Source organism: Lepidothrix coronata, unplaced genomic scaffold (assembly GCF_001604755.1).
Source record: "Lepidothrix coronata isolate B3197 unplaced genomic scaffold, Lepidothrix_coronata-1.0 Scaffold8, whole genome shotgun sequence".
NCBI classification, from domain to species: domain Eukaryota; kingdom Metazoa; phylum Chordata; class Aves; order Passeriformes; family Pipridae; genus Lepidothrix; species Lepidothrix coronata.
Genome location: NW_016690188.1, coordinates 81,507 through 107,175, shown reverse-complemented (window position 1 = coordinate 107,175; position 25,669 = coordinate 81,507). Strand labels below are relative to the sequence as shown.

The 25,669-nt window shown below is 37.3% G+C and overlaps 1 protein-coding gene across 1 annotated transcript in view; it reads left to right on the top strand.

Moving 5' to 3' along the window:
* Positions 1-329: 329 nt before the first annotated feature.
* The window catches only part of LOC108509751 (attractin-like protein 1), a gene marked incomplete at its 3' end in the record, with an annotated part of 104,987 nt that continues 79,647 nt past the window's right edge, over positions 330-25,669 (top strand). Inside the window, exon 1 of the mRNA XM_017839326.1 lies at positions 330-1,247. Within this exon, the coding sequence (XP_017694815.1) occupies positions 964-1,247 (284 nt within the window). The remainder of the gene's footprint in view (positions 1,248-25,669) is intronic.

Sequence of the window (25,669 nt, the reverse complement as noted above, 5' to 3'; positions counted from 1 at the left end):
CCCGCTCCCGAGCGCCGGGCGGGGCTGCCCCCGCGGGGCCTCCGAGGTGCGGGCGGTGTCCGCACAAAGCCACGGGCGCTTCGCGCCCCGTGGGGCTCCATCTCTCCATCCCCTTGTTTTCCATAGCGTGGGAGGCAGAGTGTGCTGGGAGCGCGGGGGAAGGAGCGGGCGCGGCGTGCGGGAGCTGCCGGTGCGCGGTTCCCCCTCCCCGGGCAGGACCCCCCTTCCCACCCAGGGACGGACCCAAGCGGACCGAGGGGCGGGAGGCGGCTCCGAGCGGAGATGACAATTAGCCTTTAAATATGGCTGCTTGGAAGCTGTCAGCTGGGACGCGGAGGGGCTGTTAACCCTCCTCTCCCCGCCGCACGCCTCCCTTCTCCGCAGGGCTAATAGCGGAGCCGGGGATAAGAGCTCTCCAGCCCTTTCCCCGCCCCGCCGGAGCTCGATGCCGTAGCGGCTCCGGGGCCCGGCCGCCCTCACTTCCCAGCTGGCTGCCTGGCGAAGGGACGGCGTTCCCCGCCTCCCTCCCCGCGCTGCCGCTGCGTGTGAGCCGCGGGCACCGGGACCACAAAGGAGGAGGGGGAGCCGCGGGATACATGGTCCAGGGTGGTGTGTGCGCGCCGGCGGGGGGCATCTCTGGCGAGGAGGAAACACAAGGTCAAGAGGCGGCTCTTCTCCTCCTCCTCCTCCTCCTCCATGGAAGAAGACGGGAGCGATGAGCCCTGAGGAGGACGGCGAAGAGAAGGGGCGGATGGCTGAGCGCTGCCGGGCTTCCCCTCGGGATTGACGCGGGCGCGGAGAGCTGAAGGGGCCGGAGGAGGCAGCGCTGGGGTCGGGAGGGAGGGAGGGAGGAGAGGAAGGCGAGGAGGAAGCGGGGGGTTTGAATCTCCCTGGCTGGATTATCTCCCTTCAGGGGAAGCTGCCATCGCCGCCCGGCCTCGGCCCGCGGCCCCTGCGGCCAAGATGGACCTGGGCAGCGCCGCCCCGAGAGCGGGAGCTGCCCCCGCAACCCCGGCCGCCTGGAGACCTTTCCCCTCCGCCTGCTGCTGCTGCTTCGCCTCGCTCCTGGATGTGAACAGCTGGCTGCTCTTCTACGGCTTCCTCTACCTGGCTCTCTACGCCCAGGTGTCCCAGTCCAAGTCCTGCGACAAAATCTCCTGCTTTTCGGGTCATTGTGTCAACTCCACCTGTGTCTGCGACCAGGGCTGGGTGGGAGACCAGTGCCAACACTGCCAGGGCAGGTTCAAGTAAGTCTCTGCTTATTACCATTTACTTCTTTTCATCTCTACACCCTTTCCCTCTCATTTCACTTGCCTGTTTTTCGTTTTGACTGTGTCTGCTGTGATTCTGTTCATGTGTGGTGGAAGTATATGGCAGAAGTTAAGGCTGAAATATGCTCCTCCACCTCTTAAGAGCACAGGACACAGTCTTGTGAAGGAAAATAGTACCTGCTGACTTACCGCTGAAAATAGGCTGCTCCACTTCATGGGAACCGAGAGACAGAAATCGACCTGAAGCTGTGTCGCTGCTGTCCCTTCTGGAAGGGTCATGGAAATGACATGTGCACTCATAGGGCTGCCCAGGGAGCAAAAACTAGTAGTGGATTTTAATGACTTTTTCCATCTGAAGAGTGAAAGTGTTTAGCGCATTCCAGTCTTCCTTTCTTTCAGGTGTTCTAGTTAAGTGGGTATTGCTCAGTTACATTCAGCACAACGTGAGTGCAACTGAGTGAAATGTACATCCCTAAGGACAAGGTTTGCAGGAGAGAGTGGAAAACGTAAACCCCTGACATGTTTTTGCTCAGTAGAGCTCGAAATACCTTCTCATTCTTAAAAGTGAATGTGATACCGAGTCATTGATCAGTATGAAAGAAGCACACCCAGACATTTGCTTTTCTATATGTAGTGGGAAAAAAGACTTAATTTATAGGGCTGTCACTTTCCTCCCGCCCCCTTTGCTATCAGCGTGAAGACTGGATGTGAAGAATACTGCTCGCTGTTATTTTGCGATATAATCTTGGGTAGGACATCTCATTTCATTCCCTTGTAAAACACCCCTTAAAAGCAGGAACTCTATTTATTAAGTATGATGACATATATAGCTAGAAAGTGTTCTAATATCTGATTAATAATGAGACATCGGTGAAGTTAAGTCTCAGAGAATTCAAATCCTGGCTTTGAAAAATTACTTTTTATAGATTAACTATCAATAATTGTTTTTAAAAATTTTAATTTAAAAATTGTTTTTAAGTTCAGTTTTCTCTCTGGAGTACTGAAATTAAGCTATATAATTTACATCTCTTTTAAACATTTAACACATAGTCACTCATTCTTAAATAAATAAAAAGGTAAATCCACTAACTTGTTAGCTTGGGAAGGAGTAGCTGAAGTCAGACGTGTTGGCTGAAGTAATGTACACGCTGCTGAGAAAGTAACAATTCGCTGATAATATTTGGATAATATCCCATCAGTACTATTATAACTCAGGTATAAAGGTAATGCAAGAACAAATATAATACATCTTTTCTGCATATGAACTTGATAATAAGGTTTCAAAGCTGGTCATTTGTTGCCTGTATGTACTGGGGGTTTGGGGTTTGTCCTGCTCTGTGCAGTGGAACAATGAGCTAATTGCTGAGGGATTGAGAGTGAGGAGAGGCGGCCCAGGTGAATCTTCTTTGTGCGTGTGGATCTGCAGAGCTATAATTTCCTTGCTTTAAAGGGATTACTTGTATCCTTTGTCTTGGTGCCACTCGGAGCAGACCCTGATAATGCAAGGACCAGAGCAAACTGTAATTTCAGTTTCAAAGCTTGTTATGACTTAGTATATTCTCTGAATTGTTACTGGAGCCTCTATCCTGTCCTTACAGATATTATCTTGCTTATCTGTTGAAACATTTATATTTCTTGACATTGGTTGTGTTTGTCAAGTGAGGAAGCACAGTGGTTATATTTTCCTTCTGGTAGAAAGTTAATAATCCATCCCCACCTAGAGGAAGTTCTGCCTGAATGTTGGAAGGGCACCTCTTCTGAGCTGAGCTAACAGAGTGGTTAATCGATGTGCTGTTAGAAGTTTTGATTTCTCATTAACTCCTCTATATTCTTTCATGCTTAGCTTTAGAAGTGATAGTGATACTTGCATTGTGATTTTGATCACGGAAGTAAGCTGTTGGAGACCTATTTTTTACTGAGGACACTTTCACAGCAGTATCTCTAATAGCTCATCTTTAATCTTTATTCTTGGAAGCAAAGTATACTTTGCAATGAAAATAAGCAGCCTAAGATTTAAAGGTGTTCAAGCCCTGTGAGTTGGGGATGGAGTGAAATATGTTAAACGTTTCTTACAATGCAAGCAGCAGCTTGGAGTGGTTGTATTTTGAATCCTGAAAATTCAGATGGGTGTTGAATGGGTGATGAGTCAAGCTCCATGTATTTCCATCTGAAGAGCTGGAAAGAGAATGTTTGTCTGCCTGATGTGTAGGTGATTGAAGACCTTTCTGACCTCTCTGGGAGTTGATGGTTTGACTTATTGTGGTGGAACATTTGCTTATTGTTTCTGTTTTTCTGTGAAGCTGAGCTTTATCCTTAAATAGCCATGGTTGAACTTTTGCAGCAGTTTGACAAGTTCTGTTTAATGTACATCACTGCTGCAGCAGTTACTTCTGTTAATAAGAATTATTATGCAGATTGTTTCAGAATGACAAAAATTGCAAAGTGTGTTTGTGTTACGGTTGGTGGATTGTAGATACGATATACAAATGTTAATAGAACCTTTTTTTATTACTCTAAACATTTACATTGTTTCGAAGTTGCAGCTCTTTGAAGTGCCTGCGTGTGTCTCTGTTACCCAAGATTTTAATTGAACTTTTAATAGCCCAAATTGGACATGTGTAAAACCTGTCTCTATGTTATTTGAAGAAACAGATTTTCAAGGATAGGCTTAAAACAGTTGAAAATAAAAGGGTCTTTCTTTTTCTTCATCTAAGTGAAGTATGGTTATTTTTGCTCTCTGTAAATGAGTGACTTGAATTAGCAAGCACCTGAAACATTATTTTAAGAAGAGAAATACTCTGCCTAAGGGTAACTTGGGACCATTAATTCTTTGGTGAGAGATGTGGAGTATTTTTTACTTTGTTTTATTTCTTTTCTCGATTGAGAAATAATAACATAGCAGAGATATATCAGAAATAATTGATCAGTGTTCGTAAGCAGGTGTCAATTGACAGTATTATGGTAACCTTGCCTTTTCCCTGTAAGAGAACTACCGAGTAAGTGGACTGCTTAGCAAATGTTGCTCTGAGCTGGATGAAAGAAGGATGGATGGGTGATAAAATGAGCAGAAAGGTTGTCCAGCACCGTTTTACCATTTTCTTACTCTTATTTGCCAACTTTATTTACCCTTTGTATTGTGAAACGTGGTAACTCATTACAGAAATTGAGATGTTGCTATTCTTACTGCAGTGCATTCACATCTGTGTTACTCACTTTTCAGGATGATCTAGGCCTCATCTCTGGCTGGTGGTAAAGTATTTCACTCTCTGTCCAGACTGGATATCTGAATGGAATTCTGACTTTGTGATTTCTTAAAACCTTTTTTTTCTTCTATTCCTTCCTCTCTGCTCTAAAAGAATACAAAACCCTTTTTTTTTTTTAACCAAAATAAAAAAGAGAAAATTATTTATGGAAAAAAAGGGAAAAGGAATTCTGCCAGGTGAAAGATAAGAAAACCAGTGGGTGATCAAGTTCTGTTTTTATAGCAGGGAGTTTCAAGAAGCGCAGTTCCCAAGATGTAAACAACCACAAGCATGAAAGGACAGCGCACAACTTTGTTTTGCTAGGTTGATTTATCAAGGAAGTGAAGCTTCTGATGCTACATCTGCCACTCCTTCTTCCCCTGTCCTATCTATATCTTTGAATTTGTTGGTCATTTGCAGTTTTCATGATGATATGAGTTTTGGCAGAAGGGAGGGGGAAGGGCTGCCTAGTTGTGTTATGAGACTCCAGGAAATTAAGGGACACAAACATTATGAATGGCCAAACTACAGGAAAAAGTGCTGTCACAGCTTCTGTGACACTTCTAAATACACTTCTGTGTATTTAGATGTCAAAGTCAAGAGTCTTGAGATGCAGCAGTACAGGAAAACAGGTTTCTTTAGTTTTGCTACTCACAGAATGAATTCTGAGAAGAAAAAAAATCCCCCAGGTCAGAGCAAAAAGTTTCCCTTTCTCTAGCTCTGCTTTGGACACTGGCATGTAGAAGAGCATTAGATAAAAATTTGCTCATGAAATTGTTCTTCCTCCTAAGGTTTTGAGTACCTGAATGACTAAAAACATCCATTCTTCTAAAATTCTGCTTTTGAAAAATTAGGTTGTGTCCTCAGAGGCTTATTGTTGTTTATTTGATAACTGTGAGTCCCAATTGGCAGAAGCAATGAAGCAGATTGTACAGGATAGGTGAGCACCTTTAAGGACCTACGCCTCAGTTAATCTGCTTTACCTAGTCCTAGATATCTAGTTGTTATGGAGAGAGTAAGAACAAATGGATCTATGTGATTATTAAACCTTGTCTCCAGATGTTCTTCTTGCAATTTTAAATTACCTTCTGCATATTCTTAATTTCTAGAGCTCCTATCACACTCACAACTGAAATGTTAGAAGGGTATAAAATTTTGTTATTCCAGGCAAAATCCTTATTTTTATCTAAAACTCTGAATTCTGTTGTCTGCAGAATGACTCATGCAAGGAAAGTGTCCTTAAATTGCAGATTTTAAATGAATGATAATGTTGTGTAAGAAGAGATCTTTAGAAAAAACTTAGCTTTAGCTGCAGCCAGTTGAAGTTCATGCTGCTGTGAAAAGGGGTGACTTTATCCTTTACGCTTCTCTTTGATTACATCTTTCTGCTTCTTGTGTAAGCATTAATATTCCTGCTGAGATTTGAAAAGTATCAACAGGAACATATCTCCCCACCTCTCAGCCAACTTTTTTTTTTAAGCTAGCTCAGTTTGCTCAAGTTACTTCACTTGCATAAACCTCCTGCTGATCCAAAGGAGTTGGCAGCATGAGCAGGTGTAGAGAGGAAAAGAAAATTGTTACTTTTAGAACTGGTACAGACTTAGTTTTCCATAACTTTAATGTAAAACAACATCACCATTAAACTGGTGCAACTTTCATTATAGGATGACTCAGGATTTCACCCTGTATAATTTCAAAACTGCCTTTGTCATCGGCATGACCTGTATCTGATCCAAGACATAATTATTCTTATTGACATCAGTGGAATTGCATGTAAGATTTTGCACCTGCAAATTGCCTTTTTATAACTCAACGTGTGAATGCTAATAAAATTAAACCAGTGGAAAAACATCAGTGATTATGATTTTATCCTTATAAAACGTGATCTTTATTTTGAGTTGACTTTAGTGGTGATGCTCTGAAAAATCTTTCTTTCAATGTGAGTTACTCTCTCTGTATTAAAATTTTAAACCACAACTACAGTTTGTATAATCAAGAGACTTTGAATTTTTAAAGAATATTTTTTTATTAAAATCTTGTTTTGAATTGTAGAAGCATAAGCCATATGGCCACACTAAACTCCCCCTACAAGCTAAACAATCTGCACTGAAAAGTGTTTTTTGAAAGGAAAGCAGTCTTTTTGCAAATCTTAAATTAATTTTATTATAATGTATTTTTGTTGAAGGTCTTTCCTTCATGGAAAAGACCTTTAAAAGCAAGTAGTCCAACCACTGTCCTAACGCTACTGAGGCCACCACTAAACCATTTTAATGTTTTTTTTTTTTTATGGATTTTTGTAAACAAGACCAGAAATTACCTGTTTACCTGTTACCTCTGATTACCTGTTCTTACCACTTGCCTTATTCAGGCTATAGGGTAACTCTTAATTCCTGTTTGAGTTGAGCATGTGCTTTAGAAAGCATTTCACCAAGTCTGAAAACACTTCCATTGACTCAAAGCCAATTATAGGCTTTCAAAATTCTTCTCTTGGTTAGTTATCATCAGTGTTTTATGTAACCAGCAACAACAAATGCAGAATCCCCCTAATACACAAAATCTTCCCTACCTAATTTTTTCTCTTTTAGTTTTTTCAGTTTTCTCATGCTCTGAGTCAGGTCTTTATTGCAGAACCTTTAGTAAGTGAAGTCTGTTCCCTGTGTAGGTGTAGATATGGTCCCCTTTTCCTCACTGAGAATGGAGAGCAATGTTCCTTGAGTCATCTCAACATAAAACAGGCTTTTCCATCCTTGATTGCTCTCTTGGTTTATTGCCTCCCCTATTTTATCAGTGTTCTTGAGCTGTGAGTGCCAGAACTAGACGCTTGTCTTTTGGTAGTGGATGTACTGGCAAAACATAGACACAGAGTGACTTCTCCCCTGCTGCTTGGAGTCCTGCTGTGTGCAGCTGCAGAGAGTGCTGCTCAGCTTAGCACCGTGCTGGCAGCTCACACCATTATTTTCTGCTTCGCAAGTCGTCTTGGAGTTGCTGTCTCCTCAGTACCAAGGCCCTGCTTTTCTCAAAGTAGTCTGAGAACTGAACACAGCCTCTCCTCTTTGGAGGGATATTTAATGGTGGAGCTCCCAACATGTATGGGATGTCCTTTTAAAAACACTCGTCTTTCCCCATCAAGCAGTAGATAATTAACAACATACTGTGTCCCTTCCTGTGTGTATCTGAGACTATCTGTAGGAGTGAATCTGAATGCAAGTTAGGCAAAGGGCTGTGGATTCTGGAGTCTGGTTTGTTTGCAGGCTAAGTGGTTTGATACTTGGGCAAATAAGTGTGGGAACAGATGGCTGATGGCCCTGCCAGCCCTTCAGACAGCAGCAAAGGCTGGTTGCCATTGCTTTGGGTGTGTAAAAAGCTCAGTTGTATCCATGTATGCTTGTCTACCCGTAAATGATACATAAATGCCTGTACAGGTTTAGCATTTGATATTTATCATGTTTTAAATTTATTTGGCAAATAAATAGTCTCGTGCTGTGTTTCTCTTACTTCCTTTAATCAAAAAGAAGGCCTGATGATCATATTTTGGGAGGCATTACCATAGTTCATGTCATCTTTTTAAAATGAGTATGAGTAGTTTTTGAGATATCAGTCTATCATACTGCACTGGAAATTGATTTAATTGTATCAAAATGTGGGCATAAAAGGTAGGAGGTAATATGAGATACTACAGGAATATCCTTGGGATATTCTTGCACATACTTACAAATACTGATGAAAAAAGACCTTACTTTAAAACACTGTTACATAGACAATAAGAATACCTTGGAAAACTCATGCAATATTGAAGAATAATTATCTGTCAGTGTCTACAAAATTTATTAGCTCTATGGTCTAGACTTAGAAAACATGCTGCAAAGTTCATGTAAGGAGGAATAAATAATGATGATACCTGAAAACATGGGCACTTCAGTGAATGGCAGCTGTTAACAGTAATAAAGGAAAAATAGTGAACTACGGGCAAAGTAGATGTTTTCATGTGAGGTGGATGAGCAGTGGGAATTTTCAAAGTAATATTAGAGGGTGCCATTTATATTCTTAAAAACCTAATGAGTGGACTAGGAGTTGCATTGATTTTAGAGCTACATGTGGATCAAAACCCTATTGAGAAATGATGGAACTAAGCTCAGTATGGTTGGTTACTTAGTGTTCATTCACAAGGTGCAAGAACTGCGTTTGGCTTTGAAGTTTCCTCCAGATAGAAAACCCTAAAGCTTTTAGACCGCTAAAAAGTAATTTAGTCACCAACTATTCCATGGTAAACATCCTAAATTATCTGTTAATGCCACGGCATTTTTCAAAAAATTAATCTGCTATAAAACCTCTCCCAAAATTTAGAACTTATGTTATTCATCTGTAAGAAATGGTTTCTAGGATCTGTTTGAATCAGTATTTTTACATTTCTTAGCTAAGGATGGAAATGTGCTACTACCATAATCTGATGGCATAATATCTAGTCTGTTCATGCTAGTAATGTTTAGAAACAAGCTAGATGTAGAATATTTCCAAGTTTTAAGCAGCACATATCTGATAACCATGATTGGGGTAGGGAGTTTTGAATCCAGGATATTCTAGGATTACCTGGCAATGGAACAAGTGCTGAATTACTTAAAGATTGGATGCACACACATAAAATGACACTCAATATCTACATTTCCTTATGGATTTCTTCCATAATTTATGTGCTTCAGTGTCTCATCTGTAAAAAGGACATAATGCTTCCTGTTTAAAGACTTGAGGTGACCTATGACTGTAATCATGAGGCACAACTAATAAGGTAGATCAAATTCTAGAGATTGCATTTCTTCCTAGAAGATGATAAATACTACGGCATGAAGTACTGTTGTCCAAACTATACTGTGTATCTCAAACAGATAAGTAAAATCACTTTCTCATTAGGTCAGATAAACCAAAAGCTTGCAGTCTGTATCACTGCAGAATAATATTCTCTTATTCAAGAGACTCCTTAGAAAAAAATGTGCATTGGCTGTCACTGATTAACATTTTTTTTTCAGAAGAAAGACCCCTAAAGACCTAACCCTCAAACTCGGATTAAATCTTACAAACAAAATATTGTGATATGTTGTAGTACTTAATGGATATTTTGAAGAGTTACTGCTCTGCTTGTGGGAATAGAGTGTTCTATATTAGTAATTAAATTCCTATGCCAGTATCAAAGAATCACGAATTCCTAATTTGTAGGTTGATTGCATTAATATTATTACAGAATTATCAATCTGGATTCATAGTCTTTAAATGTAGATTTTTTAATTATAAATGTGAACTTTTATGCGCAGATTTATGTTTGTTACCATGTGTATGAGTTTTTATCTAGTTCTCTGTTATCTTGAAGGCTAATAACTTGCCTTCAATGAAAAAATGGATCATGTTGAGTATGTTATGAGATGAAGAACAATCAGAAGTGTCCCAAAAGGACAAGTTTTTAGCTATGTATGTTACCAGTTGTGGCAGTAAAATGTGAGCAGCAGTGATTTTGGTCATAAGCCTGGGAGGAGAGCTGGGGTTAGTAATATCTTTAAATATTCTGGTGAGCTTTACAGAAACTTTGTTCAAGTAAACCGTGAGTGTCTCACTGTGGGACAAGAAGACAAATGGGCTTCATTGATCGCCACCCACAATCCGAGGACAGAGATAAATTAGTCAGAAAAACATCTTGCTAGTCATGCTGCAGTTTGAAATACTTTCCTTTTTGTAATGGATAGAAGCGACTAAAATATGGCAAGCTTACTTTTCTTGTTAAGGCATCTCAGCTTTCAAAACTCAAGAAAACTTTGATAAATTCTGACTTATGCAAATATAGTCAAATACTTTGGTAGTTCCAGCTTTATTAGTAAAACTGAAATGCTGATTAATCCACCTGTAGGATAATTTGCACCCTTAGTGTTTGTTTTTTTCGTTTTTTTAATCTATAGAATAAGAGTGTGCATATGTTAAAGTATGTATTTCTCATAAGGAAAATCCAAACCAAACACAAAATAGCTCTCAGTCGTGTTTGTGTGTGCAAGCCCAGTTGATGAAGACGCTTTGGAGGATGCTTGGTAATCAGACTTGTGTGTGGTATATGCAAGTACCAAAGCAGTTATGGGGTAGAGGGAAATGAACTGTGTGCATAGGAAGTGTCACAGAGCTGCTTTAATGATGCTGCTTTTGTAATTCCCTCGGTATCAGCAGATCTGTTTTGTTTGCTTCCTAAGTCAGCTGAGGCTTTTCCAATAGGTAACTTAAAACTAAACCTTGAACAGGAGCTGGAAGGTGGTCTTGAAAAATGAAAAGTACTGGACAAACAAATGGCTGCTTTTGAAAACATACAGATTTGCACTTGTGTGCACAGCTGTAATATCACGTTAAGACAGTTTTGTTAGAAAATATTTTTGCAGATGTTTTCTAAAATCTAATGCTGATATAAGTATTAAATTCAGAATGTGTGTATTAAAATCCATTCCCACCATCCCCCAGTATTTGTAGTAGCGTAGCACTTGCTAGGGGCATCTATTTTAAACTAAAAGTGGCACAATTTTTTGAGAGGTTTTAATTTTCAAACAGCTTGTTCTATTTTAACTTTCACAGGGCAAAATACACTCAATCTGTATTCAAGGAAGTACTTACCTCTACTCATCTGTATAGCACTCTGTATCTGGATATCTTATTTAAGCACTAGGTAGCCAGGTGTCATAATGGCCTTGAGAAACACACATTTATTTTTTGAACTGTTTTACACGTAGGAAATCTGAAATCGTGTGGTTGTCTAAGGTAACATAACAAATAAGTGACTGAATTGAAATGGAAGCTTGGGAGTAAATACAATGTTCTGTAATTCTGTCTCAGTCCTCATTTTGGAAAGACTGAGCTGTCTTCAATTTGTATGTTCTTTTTCTGCAAATACACAGTATAGTTTGAAGTTCTTTGTTTTCTCAGGTACCTTTACTGTGTCACATAATTGGATGCAGGAGAAGATATGAAGTTAATATGTCTATTATTCAGGTATGGATATATAGCTGGGGAGTGTTGCAATATTTTATACTGACGGTTTGAAACACATACTGCATGTCATTCAGTGAGTACGTGGGAGACCTCTGTTAATGCAGGTATAAATAGCAATATAGGTTAGAGGTTGATGAATACTTAGAGAATTGATCTTGAAAGGTGGACCCAGCACATGAAAGCTGGACTGAGTTTGTAGTGAATCTATTGTCTGCGTTCGTTTTGTTTTTGTTTTTTTTTTTTTTAAGGAGGGTGGGAGTGGTAGTGGAGGCAAGGAACAAGGAAACCACAGCACAGGATATTGAGTTCACAAAAGGTGTTCATTAACAGGAATATTGCTGGATTATTTTATTTTCAATTTTATATTCATCCTTGAAGTGTACCTATAGCATTTGGGGTTTGTATGCATTCAGAAATCTGTTCTCTAACATAGAACTCTGAAGTGACAGACAGCTAAATATATCTTTAAAGTTAGACTTGGGTTTTCTAATTTAGATTGACTGTGTTTCTAAGTAGCAGTTGGACTGGAAAGCAGAGACAGTGTCTCTTAGCTTCTCTTGGAGTGATGAATGCTTGCAGTGTTACCCTGAAATGGAATTTGGGAACATCTTACTCTGAATTTTTCCTTTGAGTTGTCTTGGTAGTTTTGAGGTCACACTCAATAAAGATCTTATAAAGACCTATCTATTATTAATAAAAAAAATCCTGTGGTGGAAGTTCTTGCCTTCTAAGGGGCATTCTTTTTAAAGAGTCTTATCAGTTCTTTTTAACACTTCACCTGTAGCTCTTCAGAGTTGCTGTTTTTTGTATCATCCTGATAAATGTGTGTTTTTATTTCCATCTTCTCATGAAAACCAAAGCAGATGAAGGACAACATCAAGACACTTGATCTTAGTCCTTACTTGTAAATACAGGAATTGAGATTTAGTCTGGTTTTTTTCTGTAATGATCAAGGAAGGCATTGTGCAATGTGTAATCTAGTTGATGTTGTAACTTTGCAATCTACAGGTTTCCTTATTGTCTTAATGTAATTCACAGGGTACGGTGGTAAATTATTGTGCTTCAAGGCTGGGAGAAACAAAACTAAAATATGCTAATTTTGGTGAATATGGACTTAGTTGCATGTGTTCTTTAATGGAAGAAATATTCTTTTTTGTTCTCATAGTTATGCCGTTGCAGGCTTAGAGTTTAGTGTATTATATCTCTTATTCTCTTATACTTGAAAGCATCCTTTTGAATAAAACAACATTATTTTGTGAAGGAGATTCTCAGGCATCCTATGTTTAGAAATCTACAATTTTTTTAGGAAGCAGCGCCTTTTGGGTTTTTCATCCCTATTGAGAACTTTTTTCCTTTTCTGTTTGTTTTATTGGTTTTGTTGTTAACACACCAGACGTATTTAGGAGGCTGGCTGAGTTGATGTCAAACTATAAGATAACAAGTTATGCAAACTTATCCTCAGTATATCATGTTTTTAGCAAATATATGTCTTCTGATATAGTTTAAATGTCCTCATTTTGTGTGTTTCTGTTTTTAAGGACACTTGATCACCCTTGTTGAATTCTCCATTCTTTGCATGTTACATTCTTCTTGGTAAGATGTACTTGCCTAATGGTTAAGATTATTGTAGTCTAAAAGATTTTGTCATCACTTCCATAGAAAAGTGGAAAATGGAAAATGCTGTGAAAAATCTGTATGGAAATGTCTGCGAGCCTGCAAACTATGGCTCTGAAGGGAATTATGGAACTGAGGTCAGCAGGTTTGTGTATAAGGCTGTTACTGTGCAAAAAAAGCTGCATATTCTGGTCCACACCAGAGATTATATGTTTCTTTTTTGTTCATGTGCTCAACAGCATATACTGGTGGTGTTCAAGACATCTCTGTACTAGATTTCAGTGGTAACTTGGGTTCTAGGCTACATAAATCTGAGCTTCTTGCTGCTGTGAATCTTAAGGGTGGATTTTTTCATAATAGGGATGAGAATTTTGAAGGATAGTCATAGGGTCATAGAACGGTTTGGGTTGGAAGGGACCTTAAGGATCATCCAGCTACAACTCCCTGGCATGGCAGGGACACCTTCCACTAGACCAGGTTACTCAGAGCCCCATCTGGCCTAGTCTTGAACACAGAGATGGGAGGTCACAACCTCTCTGGGCAACAATTGTCTGTGCTTAAGACTATCAGAAGGATTTTTAGTTTTGTTTTTTTTTCTCCCCAATGTTGAATTGTGTTTAGTCCGGATTTGCTTGAGCAGTTCTTCAGGGGTTTGTGTATGTGTCTTTTTGACTCTTAAATTATTCACTTGAGCAGCAAAGAGAAAATTGCATGCCTGTGTGTGTATGCATGATGTCTGCAGATCAGAAATACTATATGTATTTGCTCATCTAATTAATCATGTTGAGTTTTTGGGAAGGGGAAGTAGACTTCTTCAGAAAGTAATTTTCAGGAGCTGTGTGGATAATGAACTCAGTTCAGAGGTTCCACGTACTTGCAGGAGTATTTGCCTGAGGCAGGGTTTGAAAGAAACTCTCTAAGGAGGTCACTCTGTGCAAGGTAAGGAGTGTTGTAGAAATAGATGAAATTTGAGGACATCCACAAAATAAGATTCGGGGCTTGTAATTGACTGAGGATGGAAAACATCTCTTGGTTTTGGAGATGAGTTAACTTTTATGAAGGCATACACCATTGTAGATGTAGCGATAGCTGTAGGATAAAAAAATTAATGTAAATATTTTATTAATAACTTAATTATTAATAAAAAAACCATTAATTTATAAAGAAATAAAATTAAATTAAATTTATATGTTTTCTGCTAAATTAGTATTTATGGTATAACAAGGAATAATAAGGCTGTTCGTAATTTTGCACTTGCAAGTAGACTGCAGGCCTACTGCAGACTCTCAGTTGCTACAGTCTTAAGATGTTGTAATTAATCTCTTTCACCTAATGAACTGTTGGGGACAGTATTTATCTTCCCAGTACTTTTAGAATCAAGCTGTTAAGGTGTTGTCTCATGCTAAGAATGTCTTCATTATACAAATAGTCCTTCAAGCTATGAATTTAATTACATTAGTGTGGTGCTTGGAAGGGAAAATAATTATTAACTTTCTGCTTTTAGTTAGGGTTGTGGTTTGAAATATTTTCCTTGAATTAGAGATGTCCAAGGCAATGTTCTCTTCAAGAATGTTTTATGCATGGGAAGAAAGGGAAATGCTTTTGTTCAAGTAGAATTCCCTATTCTCTCTTAAAATATTTTTAACTTATCCTTGTCAGAGGCTTCTTGAGAAAAAGAAGAGTTGTTATTATAAAATGTGTGGGTCTTTGGATGCAGAACAGAAATTAGAATTTTACTATGGAACAAAATGGGAACTTGAAAAATAAAACAATAAATGGACTAGAGTGTGTGACTATTATTTTGGAGTAGTTGGGTTTTGAATTTGTGCTAAAGATCACAGAAGGAAAAATGTTCAGGATGAATGTTAGTTTTTGATGTACAGTCATATGCTGAAGGGTAAGAGAAAAGAAATTGAGTAAGTGTGGGGGTTTTTTTTGTACAATTAGTATAAAATGTGAATATTTAATTCTGTATCTGTTTAAGCCTGTTTCTGTTGCTTCATTGAACTAATGCAGCATTTTATCAATTGTCTTTGTTTTCAGTAAAAACCCAGTGTCCGCATTACTCAGTGGTTGTATCTGTATTTGTCAGGAATGTCTGAAGTTATTGCTCTCATGGGAGACACTTATTTCTCAACTCGTATTTTCTGTTATTGGTACTAGATATAATCGATGTTCTAGGAATTGAGCAACAGTCTTTTGTAGGTGTTCAAAAATGTTATCAAAGTGCATTTGTCATCTGATTTAGAGATGCCAGGACCATATCTGAAGCAGAATTCTGCTGTTTGTGTCATCTGGACTGAATTGGCAGGATTGTATGAGTAGAAAGACCTTTTGTATTTGATAATTTGGCAAATGCATCTGACCAACAAGTACCAGCAGTTAAAGCATCAAACTTTTTAATTATACATAGAGGGCCATTTCTGGTTGAAACGTGTGGTCACTAAATGTCTTCTAAGGATTTCAAGTTTTTCTGCATTGCGGGGAAAAACAGCAAAGAAACAAAGAGGTAGAAAAGTGATGTTTATGAATACCAACAGATTTGATCATCTTTGGTTTTTTTATGTATAAATTTATACTCTGGGTTCTGCTATCTGTACTCTGGAACTGCCATTTTTAGCAGGAGTCTCCACGGTAAGTGGTCTCATTCTGTTGGAAGAATTCCATTGAGGGGGTGTTTCTCTATCCGACTCAAAGACTGCGGGAAGGTCTTGCAAGAGTCCTGTTACTTTCTAGTGCTTCAGTCAGCCTTTCAGAGTGATAGACTTTTCCCATCTGTGCCCTCAGAAGCAGCTGGAGTTTATTTTATTATGAACAAAAAGCCTCAGGCAGGGCTTTACACATGGTAGTTTTGTATTTTTCCCATATACAGCTGTATTATACTTTAGACATCGTACAGACCAGCTTGCAGTGGATAACACTCAGTTGTGAACCTGGTCTCAGTTATTATTCTTAGAAGAATAGCTTTTAGTCTGTGTAACCTTCAGGTGATTTACACATAGAGCTTTATTTGCTTGTCTAATGCTCCTGGGGATAAATGCTGAATTTCTCACAAAACCTGAGAAGCTTGCCTGTTTTCAAGTAGCTTTTCATATAGTTTTTCCTGTTTGTTTGACAGGATGCACAAAGGAGTATCAAACTACTGTGAACTGTTAATAGTTGGATTGTATTATAATCAAATTGTTCTAAGTGGAACCTGAGAGAGTGGGGTGATCTGGATGAATTAAATCTCAGTATTTGATGCTACAGTCTGTTTTTGTTTCTTCCTGAGATATCAAATCTTAGGGAAAAGCAATTTTAAAGCAAATAAGTGCCCAACAATCAATAAATATAAGATCGTCATGGAATTTTGAGGGGAAAGAAGTTTTTAAAACAATTGATCAAAAAAATTCCCTTTCAAAATAGTAATCAAATTGTTGGGGTTTTTTTAAAGCTCTGAAATGAGTATTTAGTGATTGTCCCTATTTAAAAACTGCCATGTGACAGTGAGTTTGAGAACTTCATTTCTATGAAAAATATCTTAGAGGTTTTCTTACTACCTTTATAATAAATTATATGCTCTCTTTTCCTATATCTTTTACTGCTGTATAAATCAACAGAGAAGTTATGAATTTGTTTTGTATTGCTGTGTTGAAGATTTGTTGATGAAACAGCTTATTATATCATAAATAGATTTAATTGCATAATCTAATGGGAGAGGGGAGATGGACTGAAGAAGGGGAAGAAACATCAATAACACCAGAAATTAAAAGATAAAAGGAGGCAAAGTTTTGTTGCTAAGCCATGGAAGCAATTCAGTTCTTAGGAAATGCAGAAAGAAAGTTTTTTTTATTTTTCCTCTAACTTAAATAATAACGGTAAATGACAATTTATATGTAAGGAAAAAAACGTATAAATTATAGAAGACTTGGTAGCACCCTTCATAGCATAGCTAAAACTTTACTGATCTTCGAGAGCATTTCTTGGTCCAACTACTGCAGTTTTGTGTTTTGAGATGTCTCCAGTGTGTGTAAGTGCAGAAGTAAAATGCTTTGCTTTGTTTATGACTTATATTTCTATCAGCCACTTGTGAATCTCATATGGGGACTCCTGCTCACCTCACTTCTCTCCTAAATGGGAGGAAAAGAAACTATGCAGCCTCACATGCATTCTGTTTTAATTTCAGTTCCTCACAATTTAGGAGACTGACAATAATCTTTAGATTACTAATCCTGGATCTACAGGTCTTGTGTGTGTTGGTGGGGGTGTTTATTTATTTATTTATTGAATGAATGAATGAAGTTCTGTGATACTGGAATGTGCTCACTCTGGATACAAGTTTACAAGTACGAAACACCAGTGCACTGACGATGGGCTTTCACCACCAGTGCACAGTCATCTGAGCAAAATGATATGTTTAAGCAATGACTGAACTATTACTGTAGGTTTAAGATAAAACTAATTACTTAAATTATTAATAGGAGAAAATATGTAGGGTTTCTAAAGTATGTTTCCAATTCATAATGCTCCAATTTTTAACAAAGTTCTGTTAATTTTTTGTCAAAATTTGTTTTCAAAATTTCTTTTCTTCTCTAGATGAACATTGTAGTTGTCTGAAACTGCTATGAAGTTATAATCTTGAATACTGGGGCAAAGAGGTAACTCTGAGTCTTATGGGGGAGGGAGCTGGGAGTTCTAATTTACCAAAAAAAGAAAAAAAACAAACCAAAAAACCAACACAGAGAGTGAAAATTAGATACTAGACTGTGAAGTTTGAATGAACATAAATGTTGAAATTTCTTTTATTATTTCTGTTATGGTTCAGCCTTCCTAGAACATTATTTGGCATTGTATTAGGAACTGCAAATAGCAATTATTGTCTATTTGTTGTTGGATAAATGAAAATTATTGGGTCTTGTGCTGTGTTAATTTATAGTTGTCAATTGTAGATTTTTGTAATTTTCGGTTATTTAAATGTGAGCTTTTAAAATTGCTATGTTCTTTTGCCTCAACTTTTGAATTTTTTAACATGAAACTTCTTGATGATGTTCCTGAAGTATTGTACATTTTTGTATTTCTTTTTCTTTTTTTCCTTTTCAAGTACTTTGATTTTTTTTTTTTCTACTGACTTGCCTGCCTGCTCACCATTCTGGCAAATTGGGATTAATTAAGAAGGCAGGCAAGTTGGGATTAATTAAAAAGGCATGCCTGTAAAGCAGCAGGGATTTGTATGAGTTGAAAGGTGAAGCCTTGCATATAAAAGCAAAATATTTCTGAACCAGATAGATCTGTATATATGTGTGAGTGTATGTATCTACTTGTATATCTATGTATGCATATAAAAATATACTTGAAAATAGAATTTTCTAGAGTGTACAAGGACGTACAGATTATTCCATGCTGTTGGTCCTTTGACTTGAAGCAGCTGCACCAGTACTGGAAACCTTCTCTCTTATCTGGGTTTAGTACCCCTAACCATTGCTGCTGAATGACAGTGGGAATGAGAAGGAGGAAGTGTTTCATCATCTCCTTATTTGCTTGTGTTGTCATATCAAATCCCTGCCCCAGCATTTCTGTGAGCTGTGTTCCCAGGTTGCCTATCAAGATCTCTGAGGAGTTAGGTAGGGAGATTCATATGTCTGTGCAGACATGACATCTGACTTCATCCAACCAATTGCACCCTTTTATGGATGCCTGGAAGCACAGCTGCTGAAGAGTTCACAGCTGCAATGTGGGAAAAAGTAAGATAGCTGTGAAGAATAGCTGTCTGCAGGATTGGACAGCAAGGCTAAGCATTTTGAGTTGCAATTTAGGCTTGAATACTTCTGTCCTACTTGAGTTTACAAGCTGTTCTCATCTTCATTTCCCTCCAGTTTTTTGTCTCATGTTACCAGCCAGAGTGATTAAAATTGTTGGCTGGTGACATCTCTGCAAGGGGTTTATCTTTCTTATTTTTTTCTTCTCTGTTCCCCAACCCTTGAAGGACTAGTAGTCCATGTATGATATTTTTGGGACAAAGACATAAATTGTTTGCAGGGACCTAAAAACTGTGTGAAAACATAGTGTAATGCTTTTGGGTTTTTTAATTATTGAGTTAAATTAAGTTCTTGGCTACCTATATGTGGCAAACGGACGGTTCCCCATTATTATACTGGGGGACATTCTTATGGGGAGGGGGTATTATGTGTTTAAAAAAAAAGAAATGGCCAAAACCCCACCCCAAACCCTTGCAATCACCTCTATCTGAAACTTGAGCAGGTATTTCTTAAAAGCATACCTTTGTATACAAGATATAAATAAAAGAATATTTATCAAACTCTTTATGCCATATTCCCAAACTCTGTGAAATAGCACTATTTTGTAACTAAATATGCCATAAACATGTTCAAAGCTTCTTGAATCTTATATTTCTGACTGTCTGAATTTAGACGGTTACTCTAAATTTGTTCATGCAATCTCTCTGATCCATGTCTATTTTTGGGTGCATAGTCACTTAGTGAGAGAAGCTGTTTTCCCTCCATTTCCTTTTCCTTTTGTCCTGTTTTTACATACAGAAAGTGTCATATTTTTACCTTTGACTTCATTATGCAAGGATAAGCAAGTGTCTTCTTACTAGGCTCTTATTCCTTCTGGTCCTTCAAGTAGTGTTCCATGTTCATGTTCCAGTTTAATCTTTCCTATTCTGTTTCCTGGATATGGCTTTGCCTTGTCTCCTGTGCTGTGATACTGTTTCTGCCTCCCTGCTTCTGGAAATCCCACATCTGGATCACTGCCTGATCTCTGGAAATCCCACACTGTAGGATCATTTATCTCTCTTTCTGCAAGTGTTCCGTTGGTGGCATGTAGTCATTCTACAGTCATTCTGGTGCTGTTTTAATTATTATTATCCTTCTCCAGTGGGCTAGTTAAAATTATTCCCCTGACTTCTAAGTGCATGACTTTACAGACTAAATTACTAAATTTATTCTCTGTTTTGTTAGTCCAGCATTCACGTCACCTGGTTCTTTGTGTGGGATATGTTAATCTCTAATAGCATGAACAACTTCATGCCATATATAAATTGCACTAGCACATTTGTGTTATCATTGTTAAGTATATTTTTAAGGGCAATTTTTGACTACATCTACCATCCAGTTGTATTTCCCATATTGGGTTAGATTTTTTTTTTCTGTTAGACAACCTCTTGGTCCCGTTTCTATCTGACTTTTTTTTCTATCTGACTTCCATTATGGTTCTCATATTAACTTGGTCTCCAGATATTACTAATTGCACAGGTTATTATTGAGCCTTCTTATAATGGTAATTTTTATAGTTGCTTTATCAAAGATAGTGTGTGATGTTAAGAAATTTATGATGCATTTTATTCTGCCTTCCCCTCACATCCATATTTTTAGATTAAATTATGAATATGGAATAATGAGAAGCTAAACTAATAGGTTCTATTAATTCTGAGTAATTCTTTCCTTTTTTTGCATTAAATTTCAGTATAATATTTGCTGGAATATGACAAATGCTATAATTTAATATATTTAATAAAGTGCCTACTGCTTAACTTACAAGTTAATGTATTGGTTCTTTTGTTTCCCAGGGCTCTTGTGTAGAGATTCTTTTCTCTTTTCTGGTAGAACAATAAGTTCTTTGAATTTTGTTACTACTAAAAATGTGATATTATCCAATTCTACACACTTCATTCCATGAGCTGTCTTGCTTTCACTAAGTGATATTTTACATCATCATCCTGAGTGAAAACCATCAAACATTTTCTTTATTTTGTGTTATCTTTAATTTCTATTGCCTCATGATTCCTGATGTTTTTGTCATTTATTTGACAAGTTTGTAGTCATATATATATATATATGCACTCATGCAAACACATGATCTAACAAATTTCTTTAGCTGAGAACATTATTATTTTCTAAAAATTTGCACATGAACTGGTTGCTCTAGAATTATTAGGGTTTATACATTACAGCTCAGATGTTTTGGTTTCGTGGCTGATTGCCTTGTCATGTATACATTCCTTAAAATTAGAACAAGAGGTAGTACTGACCAAGTTACAGATTATAATCACATTATCTCAATTTTTATTTTGAGTTGTAATTAGACATTAAGTAATCTTAGGATTATGTAGAGTTCTTGGTTATTTTAGACTCGCTGGGAGTTTGGGCAGTGTTTTAATTTTGACTTGTATTTCCTCATAAAGCTAGTTTCATGTTGGCTCTAAGGTAAATAGCACTAGATTCATCTTCATTGCTTCTTAAAGTTCAACTATTTAGAAAATTAATTCTGCTGAATAGTACTAGAAATGCACATGTTCTATATTGCTTCCCTATTTACTTTCTATCAATTATCTTAATTATTAATTGTGTAAACAAAACCATTAAGTATTTTGTAGTTTCTATGATTACTGGCTGTCACTGGGAGAGCACATTCTAACTGGCAATAACAAAGAAATAATATCTCATAACAAGTTTATGATCCCATGGAATGTATTCTGCAAAGTAGTTTGCAAAGATAAATTATTTCTGTGCTTGTCTAGTTATTAAAGGTAAAAATTTAATCAATGGCTAATCACTTCAGATTACAGCTGGATTGCTAATGAGTATGTACAGCTGCTTTGGCTTTTCTATTATGTCCATATGGATACTCAAATTGATACTAGTACATAATGCGTGGACATAATAGTCTTCCATCTTCTCTGTTCTTTGTTCCCTGTAGTAGAAATGTAGTAGTCACTGATGAAAAATTCAAATGGAAGTGTCTAAGACTTAAGGTTCGTACATCCAGGGTTAAAATGTGCTAATTAGCTGCTCTTGCTATTTAAAGTAATTATGCAATTTGCCCAATATAAAAAGCCTTGGTGCTCTTATATGCTCCAGTAATGGCCTTATTGTTAAATACTTAATGCACCTGGTACATCTAATTTAGTATCTCTGGTTGATACAGTATCAAAATAAGTATCTTTACTGTAACTGTGTGGTGGGGAAGAGATTTATAATGAATTATATGACTTTTACCTCCCTGAGCGCCAATACTGTTTATACAGGAGAAGGTATTATATATGTATCCAACAGTACCGTTCACATGTGCCTGATTTTCATGAACATCACTCTCTTGAAAATATATGAATGAAACAAAACCAAACCTGCATAATCCACCCATATCTAATTTTCTTATGGTAAATTATAACAAAGTTTTTAAAGAGAGGTTCTTTTGTTTTTACTTACAAATCATTTAAAAAACTCCAACTAAGCAGTATGCCCTGTAATCCAAAGAAAATGGAAGTTTGTCACTGTACATCTGAAATATAAACTAGCTTATCGCTTCTTTTGTGCGTTTCTGTTGGTTTCAATCTTTATTTCTTGGCAAAAGCAGAGAGATGCAATTTACTACAGAAGAAACCCTCCATCTACACTTCTAAGAAGGAAATAAATCAGTGCTGGAGGGTTTTTAAAATTTGCTGTTGAGATATTTTACATGCTTATTAACTGTAATGCTAAGATCAGTGGATTAATGGAATTTCATGGCTTTTTTTTTTTCTTTTGTGAGATTGAGTAAGTTGTGTGTTGTTTAGGGCAGTGACTAATAGGAAGCTTTCTGGATGATGATGACTTGTGTGTGTTTGGTTCACCAGCAATGTGGTTCTGAGTCCTAAGATGTCTGTGATCCTGATATGTTTATCTCGCTTTTAAAGGGGGGGGGATACCCAAGCAATATAAAGAAGACCAAGATATCGTGGTGTTTGTCTCTTTGTGAAAGTTGACTACTTTTACTGGATGCATAGGACAGGAAATAAGCTATTCCTGATAAGTGTGAAGTAAGTACAGCAGCTGGGCATCCTCTGGGAACATAAAATTTTGAGCCTCGACAATTTTTGAATAGAGGGCTGTCTGAAAACAGCTGGATTTATTCTCATCAACTCTCTGATTTGTTAAAGTAACACTTCATGATCAGTTGATTGAAATATTAGCAGAAAAACATTCTGCCATGATTATTTTTTTTTTTAATCATTAGTATGTGATTGAAACAATAGTACAGTATTTGCACGTTCTTTGTAATAACAGGTGACTCTTGCAGATTTATACCAAAGCAACCGAGACAAGGTCTAAGTCCATTTTTAAGCTTAGTAAAATTTTTAGATCCCTTCAAGTTTTTATGATAGTACAGGGTATGTATTGAAATTCAAAAAATATGAGTAAATACTTCCTTAAAGCTCACTTATCAACTGAAAGCTTTTTAAAGCAGCCCTGTCAGTTTAAATTCCCTAAAAGTATCGTATGTAAAATGATGCACATGTGCTGTATAATCCTATCGTTAGTAAATGGATTTGCAGCCTAAGAACTTCTATGAATTGGAACACTTGGATCCTTAGGCTTATTCAAGGAAAAGCATTTTAAAATGTAAAGGGATTAAAAAATTGTATTCCTACTGATTTTGCAAGCAAAGATTTAGCTTATTTTCTAACTAAATGCAAAAGCTGACATTGGGCTGGCAATTCCCAAACTCCAGGCTGAGGAAGCCACCTCAGTCTTGTATATTCAGATGACTTTTAGACTTGATATTTAAAAAGCAGCTATTTTATTAAACTAGTTTTTTAGGGGTTACATTTCCTAATTGTATAATTTGAGGTGCTTAAAATATGTCTTGGAGTAATTTTTGTCTCTTTGGAATTTCTGTGGCTATTTTTTCTTTTTGATAAAGAGCATACAACCATAGAGGTGTGTTTTAGCTTTTTGCAGTTTTGAATAAAAGTTTATTTTTGGGATGATCCAACAAGTCCTTTGGCTCTTTTTAGGCTGATGATAAATGACTTCCTTACTGAAAAGCAAGCCATGCTAGAATTAGTTTGAATTTTGCTTTAATGATAATATGTTGCAGTTTAATGACCTACTAACAGCCTTGTGCACAATGCTGTCCTCAGAGAGCTGAGGTCAGAAATGATTGAAGCTCAGATGAATGATTTAAGAGCACCTTCTGGTGATTAATCAAAGGCCAAAAAAAAAGAAAAAAAAAAGAAGCTTGTTTTGGCTTTGGGGTGAATGTTTAGAAATGTATCCAGAAGTATGTAATGAGATTTGATATGTTTTACAGCTTAACATACTGAAATATTAGCCTTTCTGCTCTTGAACCTTCCCCTCCCCCCAGCTCTTAATCTCTTCTGTGTTTTCAAGCATTGCTGAACAGATGCTTATGCTAGATAAGATCTAACAAAAGAGTACCAATAATCAGAAACTCTGTCAGAAACTGAGGTTCAGCTGTGGTTTAGTTAATGTAGATTTTTTTTCCTGAAACAGCATTGAATGTTCTTTTGTCCATAACTCTACTTGAACTTGTTTTGATTTGTAACATCTTTGATTCTGGCAAGACCTTGGTTTGGAAATAGTCACATGTTGAAAGAAGACGGTGTTATATATTGCAACAGTGTTGAAAGCATTTAAGGTCAACTGAAAGTTTAAGGAAAGTTGTTTCCTTTCCTGTGACTTGCTGCTGGTATTGAGCTTTTAAGCTTTGGAATTATTTTCTTTACCAGAGGAATTTTTTTGCATTGATAAGCAAATCAGTTTCAATCATCTAATATTGATGCGATGGACACTTTAGAGTCACAAGTTATCTGAGATAATGGCACAAATGCCAAGTTCTAGTCCACAAACTGTGAACTGAATAAAGGTGATATTAAGACTTTTGTTGTTGTGAGGGGTTTCTTTTGATCTGATTCTGAACCAGTTTTGGAATTCTTGATGAATACTGCTTTCAGACCATGTCAGTAACACAGAATCTTGCTGATATAGACGGTACTGCTTAAGTCAGTGCATGCCTGTTGTTTGGAATAGTGGACTATGGTACTAAAGAAACCATGTAGTAGAGCAGGTAAGGTCATGTAGGCAAGGAAAGTAAATTTTATTTAAATTAAGTTTGTTTTAATTATCATCCTTGCTGCAATAATAATCTTCTTTCAGCTGAATAAGTTCCTTCAGATGTCTAAATTCCTTTCAAGTTGTCTTTCAGATGTGCAAACCAGTGTACTTTTCCTGAATTTACTATGTATTCCTGTTTTGTTTAGGCCAATCATACGAAGCAATAGTTACTCTATATTTGTTGAATCTTCCAAGGGCCTTTTCGTAGGAATCCATTGCCAGGAAATTTATTCTGCATTGACTGTTAAATGGCTTGTTGAATGAGGTGATACTTGATGGCATGTTTATAAGCTGGCATATTAAACAAGAAAAGTATCTCTTTTGAACAATTCTGTTTTAGTCTACAGTTGCTGAGAGGAGGGGAAGCTTGTCACACAGTAGGACCTGTGGATTTCTTTGGCATAGGATTCAGGAAATTTGGGAGAAGGGGCAGCATCAACCCATCCTTCTCATTCTCCCTGACCATTCAGCTGCGTTGAAACAATTCTCTGCTCTAGTGGATTTAGCTACCTGAATCATCACTTAGGGTCACTGCTTTTTCCTGACCCTATTTCAGAGTGATTGCTTGCCTTCTCGTTTCTTTTCCTCTTCTTGTTTTCAGCAGCCTAATTTACTGACTTTAGACTTCAGTGTATGGCTT